The sequence below is a fragment of the Tachysurus fulvidraco genome, chromosome 24 (genome assembly GCF_022655615.1).
Source record: "Tachysurus fulvidraco isolate hzauxx_2018 chromosome 24, HZAU_PFXX_2.0, whole genome shotgun sequence".
Lineage (NCBI taxonomy): Eukaryota > Metazoa > Chordata > Actinopteri > Siluriformes > Bagridae > Tachysurus > Tachysurus fulvidraco.
The window spans coordinates 15147-39812 of NC_062541.1; the positions used below are offsets into that span (position 1 = coordinate 15147).

Consider the following 24666-nt stretch of genomic DNA (forward strand, 5'->3'; position numbering starts at 1 on the left):
CATGTTAGGTCTGTCTAACTCATCGTTGAGTAGAAGCTCTGGAGATGCATGTACATCTTCAGCACAGAACAAACGTGGTAAGATTTGTGAAGAATTATCACACCATGTACTATACCAACACTGACATACATGTTCTCTCAGGTGCAGAAACAATGTTTAGTTAAATTCTTCATTTATATTCAGGACCATTAAATTGATTTAATATGTATCACTCAAGTAGAATGGAGTACACAAGCCAAATAGAAAGTAATGTATAGAATAACCTTAAAGGTTTGAAACAATAACTGACATTAGTTTGATCATTTACAATCGAATTCCTACATGATGAACTTGTATGCGATGTGAGCACAAGATGAAGTGCAGTGATGTAGTATGATGCTATAGTTCAGTAACATAACATAATAGATTAATAGCAGACAAATCTGCAACAGATATTTTTTAACCGTTTAGAAAATGCATAGTTTTTACACTACTGATCTGTCTTTTGCTATTCTTGATTCACAGGAAAAAGGAAAAGAGACAGCATATCCGAATTGGTGGCTTATCTTGAAAGGGCAGATGAGCGGTTCTTCCAGCACTCCAAGGACATGGAAAATGCATTGTTGCAACAAATGAGCCTAACTCATGGACTCGTGGAGCGCATGTTGACCGCCAATGACAAACTGCACAATGACAAGACTTTGTTTTTTTTTTTAAAATTTTATTTAGAATTTACTTTTTTTCTAATGTATGGCTGCTATTGCACTTTTCAAGAATGTAAAGTCTCACACGTTGTAGTTTTGTGCTTTTTTTAAAAAAAAAAAAAAAAAAGAAAAACACGTTTTAAGTTACACATGTCTGGTTGTGTTTCTTTAAACAATGTACGGGAATAGAATACAATTTGACAGTTTGGATGTCCTAACACAACTGTTACAATTTCAAACATCATCATTGTGGTACAAAGCACTTTAATAACTCTCTCTGTTAAAATGCATCATTAATGCAGCTCTGGTGTCAGCCCCTTCTGTATTGCCATGCTCGGGTACTGCCTGAACAGGAGGCTGAATGTTTTCAGTCCTGTTTGTGTGCTCCTCAGTGAAATTATCACCATGTTCCTCACAAATGTTATGGAGAACACAGCAGGTCACTGCCATTGTCTTGCACAGTTCCACCTTGCAGTCATTTCTTTTTAGGAGGCACCTCCATCGTCCTTTTAATCTCCCAAAAGACATCTCCACAACCGACCATGCACTGCTCAGCCTGTAATTATAGGTGTGTTGTTCAGGGGTCAGTCTGCCAGTATCTGAAAAGGGCTTCATGAGCCACTTCTGCATGGGGATTGCAGGATCACCTATCAGGTAATAGCCAAGATCATAGCCAGATATGGTCACTTTGGTTTGTCCTAGTAATTCCCCATCACTTAGGACCTCCCACAAATGTGACTGTCGTAGCACTCTAGCATCATGCACACTCCCTGGATAGCCAACACAAACATCCCAGAGTAGTCCTTTGCCATCCACAACTGCTTGCAGAACAACTGAATGCCAGCCTTTGCGATTGTAATAATCTTGTGGACGGTCCTCTGGTGCAATTATTGGAATGTGGGTTCCATCAATTGCACCGACACACTGTGGTACTCGCCAACGATTGTTAAAGAAAGTGGACATTTCCAATAACTTGTCGGCATCAGGAAATCTTATGTGGTAAGGAAGCAGCATCGTGATTACAGCATTGCAGAATTCCTGAACACAATTAAATACAGTGCTGAGGCCTACCCCAAAAAGATGACTGATGGTCCTGTATTCACTGCCTGTGGCCAGTTTCCAGATGGCAATTGCAACACGCTTCCGGCTTGAGACACACAAGCGAAAGTTTGTGTTCCTTCTCTCCATTACATGCTTCACCCGACTGCAGATGTACTCAAATGTTTCTGGGGCCATACGAAAATTGAGCAGGAACTGTTGAGGGGTGAAATCCGGAACTATTGTCTGCCACCAGTGCTCAGATCTTGGGTATGCCCATATTGCAGGTGACCTCCGCCTTGCCTTTAACCACAAGATTGCCTGTCAAGATAAAAATAGGTGGCATGTATAATTTTTCTCCAAAAAACAAAATATAATATGCTAAAACAGGCATATTGGACCAATTTTTCTGCAAAATAAATACTTTTGAATTCAATACTGTACATGCTCTTTGCTTATGGTACATGCATTTACTTAAGTATGCTGTATTTCTACAGTAAGTAATGTAAGTAAAGTACGTTTTGATAATGTACCTTTAGTATACTAATGTTTGATACACTTTTACTTTACCTCTATGTTAAATTATCAGCACACATGATAAGGCTAACTTTATTTCAGTGTTATTGATAAAAAATAACGTTATGTACTTACCCTTATTCTCGAGTGCACCCTCCGTTTATATAAGCTAGATTGAGCTGCACATACACGATGGATTAGTTTATTTTGGATGAGAATGTAGGCCACGAGCATGAAATGTACAACAGAATCCGCCATTGTTCATGTGTTTGTGTTTGCCGCTGCTGCGCTAACGTTGCTGGGAAACGTGATACGTATACAGTGACGTCAGACTTGGCTCTCTTAACCGGTGGAAAGACTACCGGTTCTTAGAAGGTTCGCCAGTGGAACCAACTTCGAACCAGTTCCAGCACTAGCTCTGAACCAGCACCCTGTTCTTTTTGGTGGAAAAGGGGCATAAGAGTACATGAAGATAGCGTCCTTTATAACATCTTAAATTGTGCGATTAATGCAAAATACAGTTCAAACCTTACAAATATCACTGCACAACATAACACTTGCTTGTCCACTTAAACTTAGGTATTACAACACAGTAAACGAATAGAATGAAATGACTTATGTCTCAAACTTACTTTTTATCCCAACTCTGGCACATGCACACACTATCACAGCATATGACAGACTTTCCTTCTCTGCATATATTAAAGAACACATGACAATAAATCATTAAGCATTAATAATATTGCACTCATTTTAATAAAACTTGTATGTACATGACAAATGAACCCCTTTTGTGAAATTACTAAACGTGAGCAACACTTACTCTGATACTTCACGCTCACTCAAACACACACAAGGCCTACGAAGCACACAAAATAACTGCATTTAAATATCACTGGTGAACATAAAATTATACACCAAACTGACTCAAAACTGTCTCTTATTATATTATATTTAATCACTTTCACTTCTCTGAGAAACAATTTCGTGCTTTTCCACACCACACGAAATGTTTCCCTACAGAACTCGGTGTCAATCCGCCGTCAATCCGCCAAATACACCCGGATCATCCGGAAATACTCAGTAGGTGTTTAACTCACTATAGTTTTATATTTTGTGCTATATTTCTATTAGGTCATTGTGCTATATGGCTAAATTCTCCACTGCACGTGCACCAGTTAGACCACGTTGTAAAGCGCGCTGTTCACCCGAAGCAACCAAATCTTTTCCGGTCGTATTACGGTTCTGTTTCTTAAAGGGCCAGCGTCACATTTTAGCAATGCTTGAAAAAGGGCATTAGTACACACTTTACGGTGCATACTTAACACAAGCTTAAATAATGTGAATAACATTATCGTTTTAACCTGGTTACATATACATTAAATTAGATTATATTTAATATTTATATAATATTATATTTGTCATTACACATGTACAAGTACAATGCAACTTGGTTTGGCATCTAGCCAGAAGTGCAGCAAGTGCATGATGTACAGTATTTGCAGTATGAACAGGATAATATACAGATGAATGCACTATGTATGGATATACAAGATATACAGGTTGGGTGCTATAGACATGAAATATACATTGTGTTATATATTGTATATTATATTGATAAATATACAAGTGCTATTGACATAATATACAGGGGTGGGTGATCATCAGGAGGCAGAGCTCAGTAAGATGACAGCCCTTGGGAAAAAACTGTTTCTCAGTTTACTGGTTTTTTTCCAGAGGCTCCTGAAGGGAGGGATGGGGGACAAATAATCTATGGGCAGTGTGAGAGTCTTTAAGAATGCACACAGCGTTCTCTTTGGATTGAATCAATGGCTGGAATTAGAGTTCCTGTGATGCACCTGGTGGTTTTCACCACCTTTTGTGGTACCTAGCGGGACTTCAGGGATGGCTGAAGACAGGTAATGTCTCTTCAGTGTCCTCAGGAAGAACAGGCACTGGTGAGCTTTCTTGACTCAGTGTTGGTGGTCCATGACAAGTCCTCTAAGATATGGTGCCCCAGGAACTTAAAGCTGGAGACACGTTTTAACTAGCAGATCATTAAGGTGGAAGCCCTCCTGAAGTCCATGATGAGCTTCTTTGTTTTGCTGGTGTTAAGATCCAATATCATCTATCTAAAAATTAGTCAAAGATAAGTAAAAACGTTCAGTTTTTAAATTAAGGTTTTTATTATTAAGGGAAAACAAAATCAAAACCCACATGGCCCTGTGTGAAAAAATGGTTGGCCTCACCTATTAAAACATAACGTAACTGTGGTTTTCTTCTTCTTGTGGTGTTTTATGGCGGTTTGGCAGACCAACGAAAAGGTGCATTACAGCCACCTACTGATCTGGAGTGTGGAGCAAACACAGAAAGGATTGTCATATAATTGACTGAAATCAGAAACTCAAATTTGACCTTGAAATTAAGTAGAGTTTCACATAATTTTGCATCTCACAGATATATAATTTTCTTCCTTAATTAAAAATTGAAGTATAATTTGTCTGATCTGTTTGATTGGGTTTCTTTTGGGACTCTCTCTGTGTGTGTGTGTGTGTGTGTGTGTGTATATATATATATATTTTTTTTTTCTCATTATTTTACAGTAAAGGGACTAGTATTTCGAACTTGGATCTTTGCCACTGTATGCTGTATGCACTTTTGCAAGATATCTCTCGATGTAACATGTAATATTAATCAGAACAGAATGGAACCTATGTGCAAAAATGTGAAAATGAATGTTAATTAATTCATTCTTTTTTAAATGAAAGTTGAAATTTAAGCTTTTAAAGAAAAAAGCATATATTCAGAGTTATGCATTGAATGATTTCTGGAGTAAATGGTTTTAATTGTGCTATATCCCGTTACAGTTTTTTTTCGATCGCTAACAAGCGCTTACCTATACTTAAGATAATTTTTCTAAACTCTTAACACAGACTTACACCTACAAAACACAATTGGCCAAATTTATCATTTTCCTCTCAAAAACGTCAAAGAATAACACTTGTTTTCACTTCACAAGGTATATGCAGTCAATCAAAGTACACCAGGTTTCAAAATTCTGGCTATTGTTGACATTAGAAAAACTGCATAGACTTTTATGTTTCAGGTAACATGCAATCCACCTTTTACACAAAATGTCTTAGTTGGGAACTGTATGTCCAAATGTACAGTAATGTTCACATTCAAACGCATTCCACTAAAAAGCAAATCAGTTATTTTTTTCTTTACTGTTTACTTAAGGAGGTACAGTAGAAACACAATATAGTAGAAGAGAAAAAGTTTTACAGTATTGAACAAAATATGATAAGAGCATTCTGAAAAACAAAAAACAAAACAGAAAAAGCCCAGATAAGAAGGGGGGAACTAAAAATAGCACAAAATTACTGTAATGTATCTAATCCCTGCGATCTTCAGGGTTAGGCCACATGTTTTCGTCAACATCACATCTGATATCATCCAAGGCGATGCACCTGGGATAAAACCGCTTGGTATGTCGGATCCACCCTTGGCAATCTTGAACTGTGATGTCCCTGCAGCCAGCATCCATGGCTTTAAGGAGGGACATCTGGTCATGTGGCTGATGGTCATAAACCTTCCACCTCCATGCAGAAAAGAACTCCTCTATGGGGTTGAGGAAAGGTGAATAGGGTGGAAGGAAGAGACTTACCAGTCTTGGGTGGACTTCAAACCATGCTGTTATTGCTTGGAATGATGGAAAGCAACTTTGTCTCAGGTAATTACAAATGTCCTCATGTTTTCACCCTCCTGATCCTGCTCTGGTACTAGGCGCTGGTGGAGATCATTGAGAGAGGCAAGGAGGCGTTCGGTATTATAGGGTCCAACCTGACATCTGTGAAGGAGTAATCCTGCATTTGCCATTGCTGCACACATGGTAATGTCTGCCCCTCTCTGTCCTGGCACATCAACTGTGGCCCTTTTTCCAATTATATTTCGTCCACGTCGACACCTTTTGGATAGATTGAATCCTGCCTCATCTAAGTACAGTAAATGAATTCATGAGGGGGCCTGGTTGGCCTTCAATTACATAACTCTCTGAAACAAAGTTTATGTATATCATGTCATTACTGTATACCATACTGTACTGTAACCTATTACTGTGTAGGTTTCCTACTTGCAAAGTGCAAAGCTTATAGAACTGGACATTGAACTGAATATACACTATACCTGGACATATTGTCGTCGTAGCTTCTTGACTCTCTCACTGTTCCTCTCAAAGGGAACAGTGTAGTGCTGCTTCATCCACACTCTGTGTTTGGACAATGTCTGTGTAATGGTTGAGGCTGATGCTTTCTATATTGCCATATTGCATTATTTGCAACAACCATTTCTACAATGGCAAGCTCTTGATCATTATTGAGGAGCTTTCCTCTTCCCCCAGAGGGTGGAAGACATTGCATTCTTTAGAGGGGGAAAAAATCAACATATGCATTACTGTATGACCTTATTGACATGTCAAGTGAGAATAGAAACAATCCATGTAAAATGCAATACTTACCTATTGGTTTGTTGAAAGAAGCGAATAATGGAGGCGACCGTTGACCGCCTCAAATTGGGTTGCACTCTTTCACCAGACTCTCTTAGTGAGAGACCGTGGTTAATTACATGGCCAGTGATAGTGGCACGAATGTCATCACTGACTACTGTTCTTGCAGCCCTTGGAATGCCAGCACCACGCATTCTTACACCTCTACCTTGCCCTCTCCTTGGGCCTGCTCCTCTTCCTGCACCTGCACCTCCTACTGGCCCTGCATCTCTCACTGGAGCTGGTCATCTCCCTGGGCCCCTTGCTCTTCCTCTTCCACGTCCAGACATTACAGTGTTTGTCTTTTTCTGTTTCTGTTCCCAAAAACATCAGTCCTCACAGTCCTCATTTTATAGTAATAGAAAAAAATAACCCACTGAGTCTATACCAGACTGGAATCAGCTGTGGTTGGCCCAATTCACCCAACATAAATCAGCTGTGTGTCAATTATTCAATTGTTTATTATCAGCTGAGATATATTGTTTTTGAACTGATATCATTGCAGAAGCAGAGGTTTTTATACTGCATCTAAGGTTTGGAATATTGTTTTTGCTATTGTGGGATGTTGTGTGTTAACATTCGTGAATACTACAAAAACAATCCATAATTTTGTTGGAAGGTATAGCTTGTCTGTTAAGAAAATGTAAGCATTGTGGAAATGTGTTCACCGATTGCATATTGTGTGAAAAGGACATGGAATGTGTGAAAGGTATGGCAACAAAAGACTGATGCTGTGCTAATTGTGTTTAGAGTTTTGAAAATGTGACAATTGTTTGGACAAACGCTTGTTAGCGACTGAAAAAAACTAATTAATTGAATACATTATTTAGCTTGCTAACTAAAGACTTGGCTATTGATTTCTTCTTGTCTAGTTTTATCTTTGAAAGTGTGATCTCTAGAATGCTAAAACAATTATTTTATCACCAGCGCCATCACCAAGAGAGCCCAGCAGTGTCTCTACTTCCTCCGAAGGCTGAGAAAGGCACATCTCCCTTCCCCCATCCTGACCATGTTCTACAGAGGGACCATTGAGAGCATCCTGAGGAGCTGCAGCACTGTCTGGTTTGGGAACTGTACGATCTCGGATCACAAAACCCTGCAGCGGATAGTGAGGACAGCGGAGAAGATCATTGGGGTCTCTCTTCCCTCCATCATGGACACTTACACCACACGCTGCATCTGCAAAGCCAACAGCATTGTCGATGACCCCACACACCCCTCACACACACTCTTCACCCTCCTGCCCTCTGGAAAAAGGTACCGAAGCATTCTGGCCCTCACGACCACACTGCGTAACAGTTTCTTCCCACAAGCCATCAGACTTCTCAATAACTGAACTGTACTATACTGAGCACAACATGCACACACATCATCTGTATGGACTGCACAGACCCTCACAAAACACACACTGTTTTGCACACTTTTCTGCTGTTTTTGCACATACTCTCCAACATTTCAGCTGTTTTTGCACATATTGTACAAGATCTCAGCCATTACGCACATACTATACAATATTTCAGTCATTTTCTGTTTTTTGCACAACTCTATATATTATCCAAATGACCTGCTGCTAAGAAACTGTGTTCATTCTAATGTTACTGCACGAAATATTGTTTGAACATTCAGTATTTACACTGGTCGGTCGGCGCTGTTTCTGTTACTGTTTATTGTCTTTTGCATTTTTTTGTACTTTTTGTATTGTCTTGTAACTTTATGTCTGCACTGTTTTTTGTCCTGCACTGTTTGCACCAGGTTGCACAGTTGCACTTTATGTGGCTAAGACTACTTACATTTGTTTTATGTAGCACCTTGATCCTGGAGAAACGTTGTCTCATTTCACTGTGTACTGCAACAACTAAATATGGTTGAAATGATAATAAAAGCTTATTGACTTGACTTATCTTTCCCCACAGAAGGGCAGGATTGCAGTTAAGGTCCCCTTTGGTGTAAGAGTACACAGTTTACTCCGGTTACATTAGCAAAAAGAACCAAGATATATTTTGAGCTCTTAATTGTATTCATTTTTTAGATGCAGCAAGCCTTCGTAAACCCAGGAACAGCAAGGACTGAAGAGTCAGTCATCAAAAATTGAAGCATTTCATCAGTCAAGTTTATTTGAAGTCCCCTCACCAATATCTGGTAATTGTAAACAAAGAGTATAGTGACTAAAGGCCGAAACATCCGATGAATCTGAGGTGCACTACTGATGATGTGTCCTGAAATTCATAAAATGACCATTTAATTTCACAAAATAGGCCAATAATCAATTTTAAATACTAAACAATAAATAAATAAATAACACATTTTGATAACAACAACATTGGTGTCCTGCTCAGCCCAGTGGTTTACTTCCTCTACATTCAGCATCAAAGGCCCAGTTGGAAACACAAAAAGAAACAGTTCTGCCAGAGCAATGGCAGTGCAATAACATGTGCCGGACAGTGCCCTATCCTTGGCTTCCTATCTATCTATGCAGGCTTCGGTTTGTGATGGGGAAGTCATTGTACGTTTCAAAAACCTAACCCTACCCTAACGTGTAGATTTTCTATTTGCACACTAATGAAACTACTTTTTATTTACAGCTTAAGACTATCCCACAAACAGACCATAACCTTCGTGGGGACCTTGCATGTTTGTTGTTATATAACAGTTAACTTTTCTTATGATGTTTTCTTTGCAGTGTTTATAACAGAATTATATAGGTTGTAAAACCAATTATGCATGTATAAACAAATTTTGAATCACGTTTTAAAAATGCCAAATATCTTTGTTTTACAAAATGTTACATTAATAATGCCAGTTAGAAATGTTTTATAAATTGTCCAGTAAATTGAATGTTCAATAAAAAAAATTGATAATTACTTGTTTAAATAAATCTTCAATAAAAAGTTTTCATGCTGGAAATTCATGTAATCTTCTCTCAATTGACTTCAAATTACTATAACTTCACTCACACACACATGCATATAAACTCACACCAGGCCTTACAAAAACAAACTAGAGCTAGAGCTCCCAAACCAAGTTCAAGCGATTGGGTGCCCTCTAAATAGTATATATACACACCGAATTTCAGCCTTCTAGGACATATAGAAACGAAGTGCACCCCTCCCAATAGGGGGGGTGCAGATTCGCATTCGTCCCTTTAAACCCCTAACCCCTAACCCTATGGTTTACTACTGATGACGTGTCTCACTATTTAGACACTAGAAGAGCGTTTAAAACCAGTTTAGGATCGCCGTGCTGTGCACGGCACGGAAGACAAAGTGACCACTAGGGGATGAGCCAGAAACAAGCTTCATTGCAGCTTTAAAGCATTAAATCCTCTAAAAACATGAAAAAACCTATTTACCTAGTAAAGTTTATACTCAAGATTTTCTTAAGCCCACAAACAAAGCATAATATGATTCATAGCCGTCATACTATTTGAAAATTTTTTTGGAGAAAACTGACCTAGGTGGCGCTAGACCAGTTTTTCCCTTACCTTTAGACGCTTCCCTTTCTTCACTGGGGTTATATTTTCCAAAACAAATATTCCACAAAAATCCCCATAGGTCCAAGGAACTGGAATTTGTAAGCCTTTTAATGCAAAACGCTTTGGTCGCCTCGCAAATATTCCGTTTGTTTTCCGAAAACTGGAAACAGTAGTGCACCACCATCTTGTTTTTCGGCTCTAACTTCTCATTGGGGGTTTCAAAAATTCTAATTCGGTGTTTGTATTGCAGAGATAGATGGCTGAGAAGCCAATGATGTCATGACATAATTTTTGGGAACCCGCCTTTGACTGACAATTACTCCTTCCAATAGCAATGAAATGGGCCGGGACCTCTACAGCTCTTTAGCCAATAAGGAGACGATTCCAACGGTATGCAACATCTCCGCAGCCTGGAACAAGACTAATCAGTTTATCAGGTAAACAACTCAGGCGGAAATGAAAACCTTCCATTCTAGCCTCTGTAACTTTGTGCCTCAGTCATTTCTCTTAACCTAAGCCTAACCCTCTTGGGGACTCAAACCTTTCGAGACTCCCAAGAATCAACAACCCAGCAGTACAGGTGGACTGTTATCCCGGGGCATGTCTATCCCATGCCCACCACTTAATCAAATACAAGACACTGACCTCAATGGACACACAGAGGGTGGTTCTATCATTCGGTTTAAATGATAAAACCACAAAATACTCGACAATCTATCAAAAACAAATAACAAAACTGATTCAAGCAGCAAAGGACACATTCCCAAATGCGACACTGCACATTCCTTCCGTGAACTTTAACAGGAGCCTCCCACTGGGAAATAGGACCAACCTCAACAGTCTTGACAAATTAAAAAGGGACACAGGGATAAGCATTCCAATTCACCCAAGGGAAAAGTTCCATAAACTTCCTGACAATATCCACTGGACCCTGGAAACAGCAAATGCAATGTGGGAACACTGGTCAAAATATTTAAACTTGGCAAGCCACTCACCCACAGACAGGGGCCCAAAAGCAAAATGGTAATAAATCTCTCCCAGACATACACCTTATCTGCAGCAGAGGAAAAAGGCCTGTAGAAAGGACTCTCCTTTATCCCCACTGTAGGCTCTGAATTACCAAAAAAAAACTCTATCCTGAAGCCCAAGTTACTGAATACCACCAAAGGCTAAAGATAACCTCATTCTTTGGAACCAATAATATGGAGGAACAACCAGCTAAGGAACCATTCACAGACAAATCCATTTGGGAACCAAATCCCAAAAAAATCCCCCAGGAACTCAAGGACCTCATCCAAATAGATAAAACCATAGTAAAAACAAAATTCCTACCAAACAACCTTCTAACCTGACCGACCCAGAAAGAAGGGCCATCAAATCCCTCAAAAACAACAAAAGCATTGTCATTAAACCTGCAGATAAGGGTAATGGAGTAGTAATAATGGACAGGTCAAAATATGTCCAAGATGCCCTAAGACAACTGAACAACCCGCAATACTACAAAAAATTGGACCAACCCATGTACACAATCAATACCGGTCATTCGGAACAAAATCAGGGCACTACTACAAAGAGGCACCACCAAACAAAAGCAAGCAAATTACCTAATTGGAGACCCCACCCCCAGACCTAGACAATTCTACCTCCTACCAAAAATCCATAAACCCCAAACCTCTTGGCCCACACCTTCAATACCGCCAGGCCGCTCCTTTGTCTCAGACTGTGGGAGCGAAAGCTACAGGACTGCAGAGTTCTTGCACCATTACTTAAACCCCCACTCTACTAAGCATGACAGTTACATACAGGACACTTATGACTTTATACACAAGGTCAAAACAATCAGACTGAAACCCCATGGCCTCCTGTTTACTATGGACATCAATGACCTGTATACAAATATAGATACAGCCATGGACTTAAAAGTGGTCAAACAATGGCTTGACCAATACCCAGATGAGGGAAGACCAGATGACATCATCATGGACCTTTTAGAGCTCAACCTTACTAAAAATGACCGAGTTCAATGGCCAATTCAACTTACAAATTAAGGGAACAGCAATGGGCAAAAAAATTGCACTGGCCTATGCCAATATCTACATGGCACATTGTGAACAGACAGCCTTTGTAAAACACTCCACATTACCAACCTATTACTTCAGATACTTGGATGACATTTGGGGAGTCTGGGATCACATGCAGGAACAATTCCAAGAATTTGTGTCCACACTCAACAACCATCATGACACCATAAAATTAAAATACACGCTCCACGACTCATAAAGACTTTCCGGACACAACCACCTATAAAGGCAACAATTTCAATACCAGGCGAACATTGGACATTAAGGTATTCTGGTGGAACACAACCCAACATGGTCTACAAGGGAACGACAAGCCAAAGAGAGACACTGGATTAGAAAATTAAACACCCAATACCCCATGGCCTGAATGAAAAATACTAAAAATTATTGTTCAAGATCATGGAAATGCATGTAACATTTTGTTGGCATGTCAGGATGGTTACTTTTTGTTCCTCACCCCTAATAAGTGTAAATGCTTCCCACAACAAGTTCTATTTTCTGATTATCTTATGTAAATATGTTGGTTAGTCTTATAGTTATATGTAAATGTGTTGATCAAACTACTTATTAAATGGTTGTAAGAGTATATGATGATTTGGGGCCGATTCAGAAGGGCACTGCTACCCGGGGTCACCCCAAGGTCTGAACCCTAACAAAGCCTCAAACCATAACCACATCTTAGCAACTAGCCCTCACCCTGACCCTAATTCAAAAATCCTAACCCTAAAGGTAAGTAAAAGGTTAATACAAATATTTTTAAAGAAAAGGTAAGTGAAAATAATAGGTATCTCTCTCTCTCTCTCTAATATATATATATATATATATATATGTGTGTGTGTGTGTAAAAGGTAAGTTAAAGTAAAAATAAAAAATAAATAAAAAATAAAGCATGTATACATTACATACATTATATATGTAAAAAAAATGTAAAAGGTAAGTAAAAATAATAATATTCCCACACAATACTATCACGGTAAGTAAATAAACTCGATTAAATATTCACGATTTTGGGAAAGAGGAGAGAAACCACTCCCACAGAACCCCAAAAGGATCTTGGGTCCTCTTCATATTACCTACTTAAACACAAATATCTCCGGAACCGTTCGAGCTATTGACATACCGTTTTTTGTTTTTTTTTTGTCACAATCAGCATAAACTTCATAAAAATACCAAAATTTAATTTTCCTGAGAACCTACCCTCACCTGAAAAATGGTGCACATGCACCACCAGCCCAACTCAATCAACAGGAATCCAAGTAGGGGGTGACTACGCTAGTAGAAGCCTGTTTGTTCCTGAAACTATTCTGGAAGCCTTGGCTTGGGAATAAGGTAAGGAATTAATCCGCTGGCATTTGCTCAATCCATGTGGACCCAGCCCAGTAGAAGCTTGATGGCTTCCCGAATGATTCCAACTGCTAGTGAGACGAAATTGGTAGGGAAGTCATCTGCTGGATTGCTACCTAGCTAGGGCCATCTGGAGGTGATGCTTTTTGCGTTGCTCTCCAGACCTCTGGTTTAGCTAGAACGGGACATACCAGGCATCTTGGATACTTTGCAGTGTTAACGAAGGGATGCTTGGCTAGGGCCCAACCAGGCACCCTAGATATCTTACCATATTCACTAACCCTAAACCAATAATAGTAATAGAATCATAATGGTAACAATAATAACAAAAGAACAGGAGAGGGACAGCTAGCAACATGTTCAAACATGCTCAAAAACATCAATTTCACACCTGACCAGCCTAAATCACCAAACGCATGGTGGGAAGGATGGGTAGGTGAGCAGTAATATGCCCAGTCAGGCATAGGGAGTTGGCCTGCTCAGTCCAGCGGCTCTCCTTCACGTCCACTCATCTTTTAGTTGTAAATGATAGATGATAAATAAATAAATTGATTAAAATAAGTTAAAAGTCCAATAACCCCGTCAATACGGAGTAAATACTTAGCTTTAGTTTTAGAAATAGTTAACTTCTGATTGGTCATGGGACACAAGCCGAGGCTTGATCGACCTGCGGCTGGCCACCTCAGAGGAGGGTGTACATGATCGAAGGCCGAAACACCCAATGAATCTGAGGTGCACTGCTGATGTGTCCTAAAATTCATAAAATGTTTGTTTAATAACCTTAAACTGCTTAAATATGCCAATAATTCTAAAATGAATTTTTAACTAACTAACTAACTAACTAACTAACTAACTAACTAACTAACTAAATAAGGAAAACATGCCTGGTCTAAAAAACCTTAAAACTTGTCAACATTGGAGACTGACCCACTCACTCCGGTGGCTCACCTCCTTTGTTCTCCAAAGCACAGTGGCAGTGCAATAACATGCTCTGGCTAGTGCATTTTCCCTTGGCTCCCGCTGATGGGGGAGACATTTTACATTTCCAAAAACCTAACCCTAACCCAGTAGAAGCTTGATGGCTTCCTGAAAAATTTCATTTTGGAATTCGTAGGGAAGTCATCTGCTGGGTTGCTACCCAGCCAGGATCTGGACGTGATGCTTTTTGCGTTGCTCTCCAGACCTCTGGTTTAGCTAGAGAAAGGGAATGAACTGAGCATCTCGGATACCTAGCGGTGTTAAAGAGATGCTTGGCTAGTTTCCCTGCCATGCTTCCCAGATACACAAGTTGCGGTTGTCGGACCCGTTCGTTGACCCTAGGTGAGTATTCGGCCTCCGGGGTGAGTTTTCGGCCTCCATGGGTCTACTAGGACAGCTTTGGACCCGTTCGCAGACCCTGCTCGAATGTCTCAGGAAACCTTGCGGTGTTAACAAGGGACATTCTGGGTCAGGGTGAGGTAAGTGGCCAGCCTCCCTGGGTCCACTAGGGCAGCAAGGAGGGCGGTGGTCTGGAGCCAATAGACCTTAAATGGGGCAAAGTCTTTTACTGGTGGTTAGCACCAACCACAGAACACAGTCCATCATGCACCACACTGCTATATTTACTCATTACCTTTCAAATTTCTTAGACAATAGCACAGCTAGCAGTTTGATAAAACACAAAAATACTCAAGTAATATTAACAATAATAGTAATAAAATCACAGCAGTAACAATAATAACCAAAAAATAGGAGAAACTAAATTCAGAAAGGAACAGCTAGCAACATGATCAAAGTTCAAACATGCTCATGATCTCAAGAACATAAATTTCACAACTCGCCGCCTCAGAGGAGGGTGTACAGTGATCAACGCCCGAAACATCAGATGAATCTGAGGTGCACTACTGATTGTGTCCTGAAATTCATAAAATGACCATTTAATTTCACAAAATAGGCCAATAATCAATTTAAAATACTAAAAAATAAATTAATGAATAAATAAATAAATCAATGACACATTTTAATAACAACATTGGTGTCCTGTTCAGCCCAGTGGCTCACTTCCTCTACATTCAGCATCAAAGGCCCAGTTGGGAACACAAATAGAGAGAGTTCTGCCAGAGCGATGGCAGTGCAACAACATGCGCCGGCCAGTGCCATATCCTTGGCTTGCTATCTAACCACGCAGGCTTCGGTTTGTGATGGGGGAAGTCATTGTACTTTTCAAAAACCTAACCCTAACCCTGCTATTACCCTGCACCTAAAGATCACTGAAGGGGTTACAAATAGGACAGAACTGTACCTTTTGAGAAAACTTCTTGATTTCTATTGAAGACTGGTGGTGCTTTGTGTCATTTGATTAAATGAAATAAAACATTGGTAATACTGAGATACATTTTAACAGACTCGAATGCTTAACTAAAAAAACTTGCATTTATTTTTTTAGAAACCTGTTGTTGCACTTTACATGCAGAAGGCTAAGGATAGATTCATTCAAAAACCGACACCACCAATTGAAGAGGGAATCAGGAGGGAGATGGAGGCAAGTTCACAAGCTGCTTCCACTGAAGCCTTCTTTGCCACTTGTTTGACTATAGTGAGTAGTTCTCCAGATGCCAGTCATACTCCCATTGAGCACACAAACCCAAATATGCATTCTATTTCAGACTCTGGTAGTGAGGCTCACAGTGACCATGCCACCCTGAACATGCCTTGTTCCTCACACTCTGCAATGGAGACTCCCTGTGCACATTCTACTCCAAATACGCATCCTCCTCACTCAGCCAGCAAGGCTCCCAATGAGCATTCCATCTCAGATATGCCTTCTCCCTCTGGAAGCAAACCTAACCAATTGGCTAGGATCCAAAGAAAACATTCTCTGTTAAGGACAACCTCACCTGGCTGCAGGAACTGCCATCTTTTGTTTGCTGAACTTAAAGTGGTCAAGCAGCTGCTCCAGTGTGAAGTTGAAAGAAACCATGAGCTCAAGCATCTACATGTTTCAGCAAACTGGGCAAACATGAGTATGGTATTTCTCTGATACTTACATGTCTGAAGTACATGAAGTTTTCATTTACTTTTGATAAACTACCTTTGATCTGTTTTACATATTTTTTACTCCAGCTAGTTAAATATAAACAAAAAACCCTTTTCACCCAATAAAGCCCCTCAGTTTGGTAAATATGTTCAACACTTCTACCAAAATAATTGCTACTAACTTGAAGGATAAGTGACATTGTATAACTTCACTGTGACATTGTAAAACTTTGACAATTGATTTAGGATTTTAGGTTTTTAAAATGTATCTTTGTGTCTTCTCAGTAAGAATAGTTTAGGGGCCATATACAAGGTGTGAATCCAAGCAGGAATACACAAGAAAATGCCAAGCAGTGAGCCACTCATGTAATCCGTTTTCTGGAATTTATGGCAGACTCGAGAATTCCAAATGTCAATCTACTTTTCCTGAAAAACCATAGTAGAGTCTGCAAGTAAGAATTAAATTTTAAAGATTATCGGTCTCAGGTAGAGTAGGAGACATGGCCTAATTTGTATTTTTGACAGTTTTGTGGCACACCTCCAAGACAAAGGCTTTATACTAAAAACTCAGAGACTGTACTTGATGGATGTTGTGGCTTTCCTTAAATACATTTTAAACATGTCACCACAATCTGTGAGACTTGGAACCAAGAGGATAAATGCTCTTGGTTGAATTGAGGGCTCGGTCTAAGAGATATTGGGCGAAATGTAGTCGGGCACCAGCTTAGCGTGCGCCGATCAAAGTCTGGTGCGTTTGAAATACAAACCTCTAACGCCAGTGCTTAACATGTCATTAATGGAGAAACTCCTGTATAATACATTATAGTTATAATTTCAGAGAGACTTGTTGATGCCAAAAGACACAATGTGTTCATTGAAATGGCTCCTGTGAATATTGCTGCAATACTGGTTATGGATCCCTTCTCATTGTAACTATTTTATATATAAATTGATCAAGAATCTTAGAAAAGTGATTATATGAGCCCAAATTTGTTAAGGTAAAGGTTTGCAGTTTTTATAATATATAGGGGCTTGCATGTACTAACTGGGCTTGTAGTTATATTGTTCTAATGACTAAGATGTCTTTTGGTTTCTATAGATTTTAGGGTGAATACAGAGCTAAAATGTTACCCTTGCATATTCATAATGCCCAGCTCTGGGTTAAGGTCTTTTTACATTGAACGGGTTTATATGTAGACACTGGGTTTTTATGCATGGGTCGGATGACTTGGATGTTGTCCAGGTTTCATAGATTTTGGTGGGTCTTTGTGGCTCTTTTGTGGTCAGTGTGTTCTCCTGGTGTGTTCCTTAATTAAAGACCATCACTATGGCATAAGTGTTAGTGCTCTTTGTCTTTTACAGATGATCTTGAGAAGTAGCCGGAGAACCGACCAAATACTGAGAATATTTTTTGGATTTCTGGGCGGATACATCATCGCTACAACTGGCCACCGAAAGGGTGTAGTCATCGACATGACTACCGAAGAGGTTGAGACGGCAGAAAAAACTAAGAATGGTGGCCGCATCCATTCGTGTAAGTATGGACATGCTAATAAATCTACATTGTTCAATCAGTTCATAAGAGACTAAAATCATGTCTCTTAAATTGATAGGTAGAACATCACAAGACACAGAGGTACTTTGGGCAAGCAGCTATACCTCTGAAAGCAACAGAGTATGCCTGGTTTGAGCATTACAACAAACGTCGACAATATGTTGACGGGGGCTCAGAGGCATCTACGTTTTTCCCCAATTCGAGAGGAGGTGTCCTTTTGAAGCTGGATAATAATTTAAACAGGCATGGGACCCAGCAGAGGAAGTACAGAGGAGCAGATACCTGTCTACATTGGCAATTTCAACATATGCAGCATAGAAAAAGAAGAGACAAAGGAGAAAGAAGGGTCATGACAAAGCGGAGACTGTGTCCTCTTTTGGAGGAAGAAGATGGGCTGGAGCCTGTGAGAAAAAGGCTTTTCTAGCCGCATAAGAATCTGGTATGAATAAACTCTACATTTTTTAATCTGGATCTAAATATTGTCTTTTTTTCTGTGAACAGTTCGTAAGCATGTCTTCTGAATGTAACACAGGCAGATTCTGAAGAGAAGACAGAGAGTATTAAAGGTCATATTCCATCAAGGTGACAGTTTTATTACCCCTGACAGGTGCTATGCCAGCTGGTATGACAGCGGTCATTAGTGATATGAAATTATTAAAGGTTAAAGGTCAAAGGTTATACCTTCTGGTGTGGTAGATGTATGTCTTGACTCCAAGGAGTTAAAGAGACCCACTTTACATCCCACCACCACCCCCTCTCTTTTCATATTGTTTTAACACCATCGTGCTTGGTTCCCATAGACAGGTAATAATAATAATAATAATACATTTTATTTAAAGGCGCCTTTCTGACACTCAAGGTCACCGTACAAAAGAAGAAGAAAAACAACAAAAAAAATATATAGTTATACAATACTTACATAGAAAAAAAAAAAAAAAAAAAAAAAGGACCAACATTACAAATCATGATCTAGAATATGCTAAACTAAACAGATGAGTTTTAAGCTGAGATTTAAATGATGAAAGAGAATCAATATTACGGAGCTCAGATGGAAGTGAGTTCCAGAGCTGAGGTGCAGAGTAACTGAAAGCTCTGTTCCCCATCGTTACAAGACGGACAGAGGGAACAATGAAATGAGTGGAAGAAGAAGACCTAAGAGTGCGAGTTGGTTTTGGAGTATGAAGAAGATCAAGAAGATATGAAGGTGCAAGATTGTGGATAGCTTTAAATGTTAGAAGAAGAATTTTATACTTGATACGAAAATTAATGGGAAGCCAGTGTAGCTGTTCCAGAACAGGTGTAATATGATGGATAGAGGGAGTACGAGTGATAATACGGGCAGAAGAGTTTTGAACGAGTTGCAGCTTATGAAGGGTTTTGTGAGGAAGCCCAATGAGAAGAGAATTACAGTAGTCAAGCCGGGAGGTTACTAGACTGTGAATAAGAGTGGTGGTAGATTGAGTGGTGAGAAAGGAACGAAGCCTATTGATATTTCGAAGGTGAAAGTATGCAGCCCGAGTAACATTATTTACATGTGAGGTAAAAGAAAGGGTACTATCAAAGATGACACCAAGACTCTTAACCTGAGATGAGGGAGCTATGAGAGATTCATCAATGGAAATAAGAAAATTCGAAAATTTGTTAAGCACAGTTTTTGTGCCTATAAGCAGAAATTCTGTTTTATTGCTATTTAGTTTAAGAAAATTTGCTGAAAACCATGATTTTATGTCAATGAGACAATCAGAAAGAGCAGATGGAGGGAGTTTAGAATGTGGTTTTGTGGAAAGGTAGAGCTGGGTGTCATCCGCATAGCAATGAAACTTAACCTGATGTTTATGAAAAATATGACCAAGGGGTAAAAGGTAAGTAATAAATAACAAAGGGCCAAGAACAGAGCCCTGGGGAACACCAGAGGTAACGGAAACTACAGAAGAGGTGAATGATTTTAGTTGAACAAACTGTGTGCGATCAGAGAGATATGAATGAAACCATTTCAGAGGCGTGTTGGTGATGCCAATAGTGGAAAGCCTGTCTAAAAGAATATCGTGGGAGTCGAGGTGACAAGTAATTAAAACAAGGACCTATGTTGTTGTTTTTTTTTAATGGGGTTTTATGACCCCTCAGAGGAAGCAGTGTTGTAAAACAAGGAAATATGTTTTTGCCTTGTTCCCGTAGACAGGTGACAAGTAATTAAAACAAGGACCTATGTTTTGTTGTTTTTTTTAAATGGGGTTTTATGACCCCTCAGAGGAAGCAGTGTTGTAAAACAAGGACGTATGTTTTTAAAAATGGGTTTGTTTTAACCCCCCTCAGAGGAAGCAGTGTTGTAAAACAAGGACGTATGTTTTTAAAAATGGGTTTGTTTTAACCCCCCTCAGAGGAAGCAGTATTGTAAAACAAGGACCTATGTTTTGTTGTTGTTTTTTTAAATGGGGATTTATGACCCCTCAGAGGAAAGTAGTGTTGTTAAACAAGTCCATATGTTTGATTGACTAGATAGAGATAGGTACTTAAAACTCGTGTTTGATCCGGGGGTGTTTTGCGATAGGTTACCCCTCCCCTCAGACCGGATGGTTTTCAAATCAAGATTATGACACCTCCGTTGTGTTAGGAGCGTCTCTCAGTCTGATCATTAGTCAATGGGGGTGCTATCTATAACGTCACACACGCGCATTCTGAGCAAACGCGCGTGAGAAGAAAGACGCGCACACGCGCACCCTGAGCGGAAACGTGCACACGCGCAAACGTGCATGAGCAAAAAACCCTCACACAACCCTGAGCGGACACGCCCACACACGTGTAGGTAAAAAGTGAGAATTTTCCGAAAATTTGGCTATGACTTCGCGTCTTTGGAAATCCCACAACGGAACAGAACATCTACGATCTTCTAAGCATTGAGAGCATGGCCTTTTCAATAGGTAAGAGCTTATTATTAACTTTATTGTAAATTTATAAGTATTAGAATGCTTATCGTTTGATATGACCATATATGAGATTTTCAATATTTAGAAGAGTGACTTATTATAACTAGTTTTAGTTGGGTTTATACGTAAAGTCTGTTTTAATTACAGAACAAGACCAGCCTATCTGACACAATTGTCTGTGAAAACGTATCAAACAAACGCGACCCTTCCAGGGTAATTTCATTCTGACTCTTAGATCTGTGTTTTTTTTTCCTTCAGTCGATTGTTTTATCATATATTACATTATAATCTAAATGTTATATTTATTTATTTAATTCATTGTTTATTCATTTTTAGACAGTTGTATTGAGATTATTTCCGACGACGACTCTACAACGCACGTGCTAGGCCTAAGAACGGGGGAACATCCGGAATCTATCCAAAAGTCGATAGCTGTAGTAACCCCACAGCTCAGACCAGTTTTCAAACTACGGGTAAGTTACACCATGAAAATATGTATGTTGTAAATCTTTCATTAAACTTATGATATTTTAATTATTTAATTATTCATTATTTTGTATGTGTGACATATTCAGAAGACACCAGAACAACGTCTGACTACACTGACTACGATAGTTTAGATTTTTTGGGTAAGGTCGTTAGCATTCTCTTTTCAATCAATCCTTAAGAGTGTAAAACAATCCTCCACACATTTTTCTGTAATCTGTATTCTATTTAGATACCGTCTACGAAGGAGTAAGAAACTACTTTCAATCCGTTGAAGAAAATTTCAACATTGGAGATGTCGGTGCTAACGTAACCGGAGGTGGGTTTGAAGGACAAGAAAATTTCAACATTGGAGATGTCGGTGCTAACGTAACCGGAGGTGGCTTTGAAGGACAAGAATATTTCAACATTGGAGACACTCTTCAGGATTTTTTTCAGCTAAGGGATAGAATAACTGAAAACTTTGAGCATGTCTACAGCGCACTACAAAACATTTCTGACAGTGAGTATGTTCAATCCTTGCATAATACTCTGGAATCCTTAAATTGGTGTGTTATGGTGAATAAAGTATTGTTAAGACAATATTATTTTAGAAATGGCTCAGAAGTGTTCGAGTAATTCTCCCTCTTCAGAAGCTAAAAAAAATAGAATTGAAAATGACCCTACATCGTCACATGATCTCTGTTTTGGTGAAACTTCGACTTTTTCAAGTAGTCTGTTACAACGTGACCCGTACACAACCCTGAACCACAATTTATCCGATGCAGTCAATGAGTTGAATGATGGTTTAAGATCGACACAGACATGATATTCAGAGCCCTAATCCGGGGTTGACTGATAGTTTAACAGCGACACAAACACAGCTACCTCATCATGACGTGTTCTTAGAATTGAATCAGAGTCTGTCAACGTTGCAGAATAGTCTAAATGATCAAGATCAACCTGTGCAGTCAAATCCCTTTTTGATATAAGCTGTAAACCAATTGAACGATAGTTTTAACTTATCTAACGAACAAAGTGTCGTTAATGCAACACCTCCAGTAACCTGTCAACATCAAGAACCTGCATCTCAACAAGATTTGTTTCACGGTCTTAATCAAAATCTTATTTTGTTAAATGACTATCATTAACTTAATCAACCAACCTGTTAATGTTCTGCAAAATCCCGAAACTGATCATGAGTACATTCCTGAAATGGTAAATGATACATCAGTAGACAATGTGCCACCTACTGCTGAAAATGTACCCTTAGATCACGTAGACAATGCGCCACCTACTGCTGAAAATGTACCCTTAGATCACGTAGACAATGCGCCACCTACTGTTGAAAATGTACCCTTAGATCACATAAACAGTGCGCCACCTAGTGTTGAAAACAATCAAATAGGCCATGGTGTAGATAGTAATATTAGGATAATTAATCGTGACAACTTCAATAACACAGATCATAAGAAGAGTGAATTTTTCTTCTATCGCTAATGTCAACAGTTTTGCTGAATTTTATAATTATGTTTTAGAGATTTTAAACAGCGTGATAGAAGTTGCGAATGAAATGATTTCACCTAAGGATTATGTCACCGTTGAAATTAGAGGTGTTACACTCAATGTGTCATCTCACATTCAACTAGTCAATGGAGCCATCGATTTACAGTCTTTTTTGACCATGCTCGAAAATACCATTCAAAGTAATCGTGACATATTTACGGATAATTCGCTTGAACTGGTAGTACAGATAGTTCGACCACCTCGCGGTGGTATAGGTCGTAGACAGAAAGTTGCTACAATATTCAATTCAGAAGTTGTACAGAAGATGCGACACTTGTATATTTTTTACAATAAAGACAACATGTACTTTGCATTATGCATTACACAGCTTTTAAATCGTGATAAAAGCGATTTTCAAAATGAAAAAATTGCTAAACAGCTCCAATACGCTGTAGGTTTAACTGAAAACACACCCGTCACCTTTGCCGATGTGAGTAAATTTGAGGCACATTTACAGTGTAAAATTGTAATTGTGTACAAAACTAGTGATAAAGCAGGATTCTCTTTCTTTCAAACCAGCAAGACACCGCATGAAAAAACGTTGTACTTGTTTTTGCATGACCATCATTATTACGGTGTTAAAAACCATCACGGTATGTCTGTCATTTCTGTCACTCGGGGGTTAAGGATATGCGGATCCATAGTTGTGCATATAGTTGTAACGTTTGTTGTGATGTAGACTGCTACAAACACCCTCAAAACATAACAAAATGCCCGGATTGTATGAGGTTGTGTAGATCAAAATATTGTTTCGATAGTCACAAAGCGTTGCACCAATCAGAAGGAGGTGAATTTTCTCAGTGCAATAGAGGATTCTACTGCAGCAAGTGTAATAGGGTGTACCACACCCCATTTGGTCTTAAACGTCACGTTTGCCCTGAGAGTTTGTGTCAGTTCTGTGGTGAAAAACCTGATACAGATTGTGAACACAGGTGTTTTATACAGCCTTTAAAGAGGGAAAAGTCTAATAGGAGATACCTCTTTTATGATTTTGAAACTAGACAGGAAACAGGTACTCATATAGCTAATTTCTTATGCTGTATTAATTACCGTGGTCAGACATGGGTGTTTTCAGGTGACACATGCATCGCAGCGTTCTTTTTAGACATTTCCGCCGTGGGAGATTCAGAGGTTATACCTTTATCGCGCATAATGCTAGAGGGTTTGATTCATACCTTTTGCTAAACCATTTAGTGAAAGAAGGAGTCACGCCCAAGATTATTGCACAAGGCGGAAAGATACTGTGTTTCACCGATACCGATTTCAACCAGAAATACATCGATAGCCTGTCTTTCTTACCCATGAAGCTTAGCAATCTTCCTAAGGCCATGGGGTTCTCAGAAAAAAAAGAAAGGTTATTTTCCTCATTTCTGGAACACGTTAGAAAATCAAAACTATGTAGGACCGTACCCCGAACCTCAGTTTTATGGTGTGGATAACATGATGTCTAAAGACAGGGAGGAT

At 39.3% G+C, this 24666-nt stretch overlaps 1 protein-coding gene and 1 long non-coding RNA gene across 3 annotated transcripts; one reads left to right on the top strand and one right to left on the bottom strand.

Moving 5' to 3' along the window:
- Nucleotides 1-747: 747 nt before the first annotated feature.
- On the bottom strand, nt 748-3463 carry zgc:113227 (uncharacterized protein LOC541506 homolog). Of its 2 annotated transcripts, XM_047808052.1 has the most exons (5): nt 3200-3463; nt 3061-3096; nt 2870-2929; nt 2373-2673; nt 748-2042 (listed from the first exon to the last, which is right to left on the bottom strand). In XM_047808052.1, the coding sequence occupies exons 4-5, from the start codon at nt 2493-2495 to the stop codon at nt 948-950; spliced, it is 1218 nt and encodes a 405-aa protein (XP_047664008.1). In that variant the 5' UTR covers nt 2496-2673; nt 2870-2929; nt 3061-3096; nt 3200-3463; the 3' UTR covers nt 748-947. The 2 variants fall into 2 exon arrangements, with proteins under 2 accessions (XP_047664008.1, XP_027011351.2); XM_027155550.2 differs by having other exon boundaries at nt 2373-2929.
- Nucleotides 3464-21022: 17559 nt separating this feature from the next.
- On the top strand, nt 21023-21542 carry LOC125140124. Its single transcript, XR_007139364.1, has 3 exons — nt 21023-21165; nt 21319-21384; nt 21508-21542. It is a non-coding gene; the product is annotated as an uncharacterized LOC125140124 (long non-coding RNA).
- Nucleotides 21543-24666: the final 3124 nt, after the last annotated feature.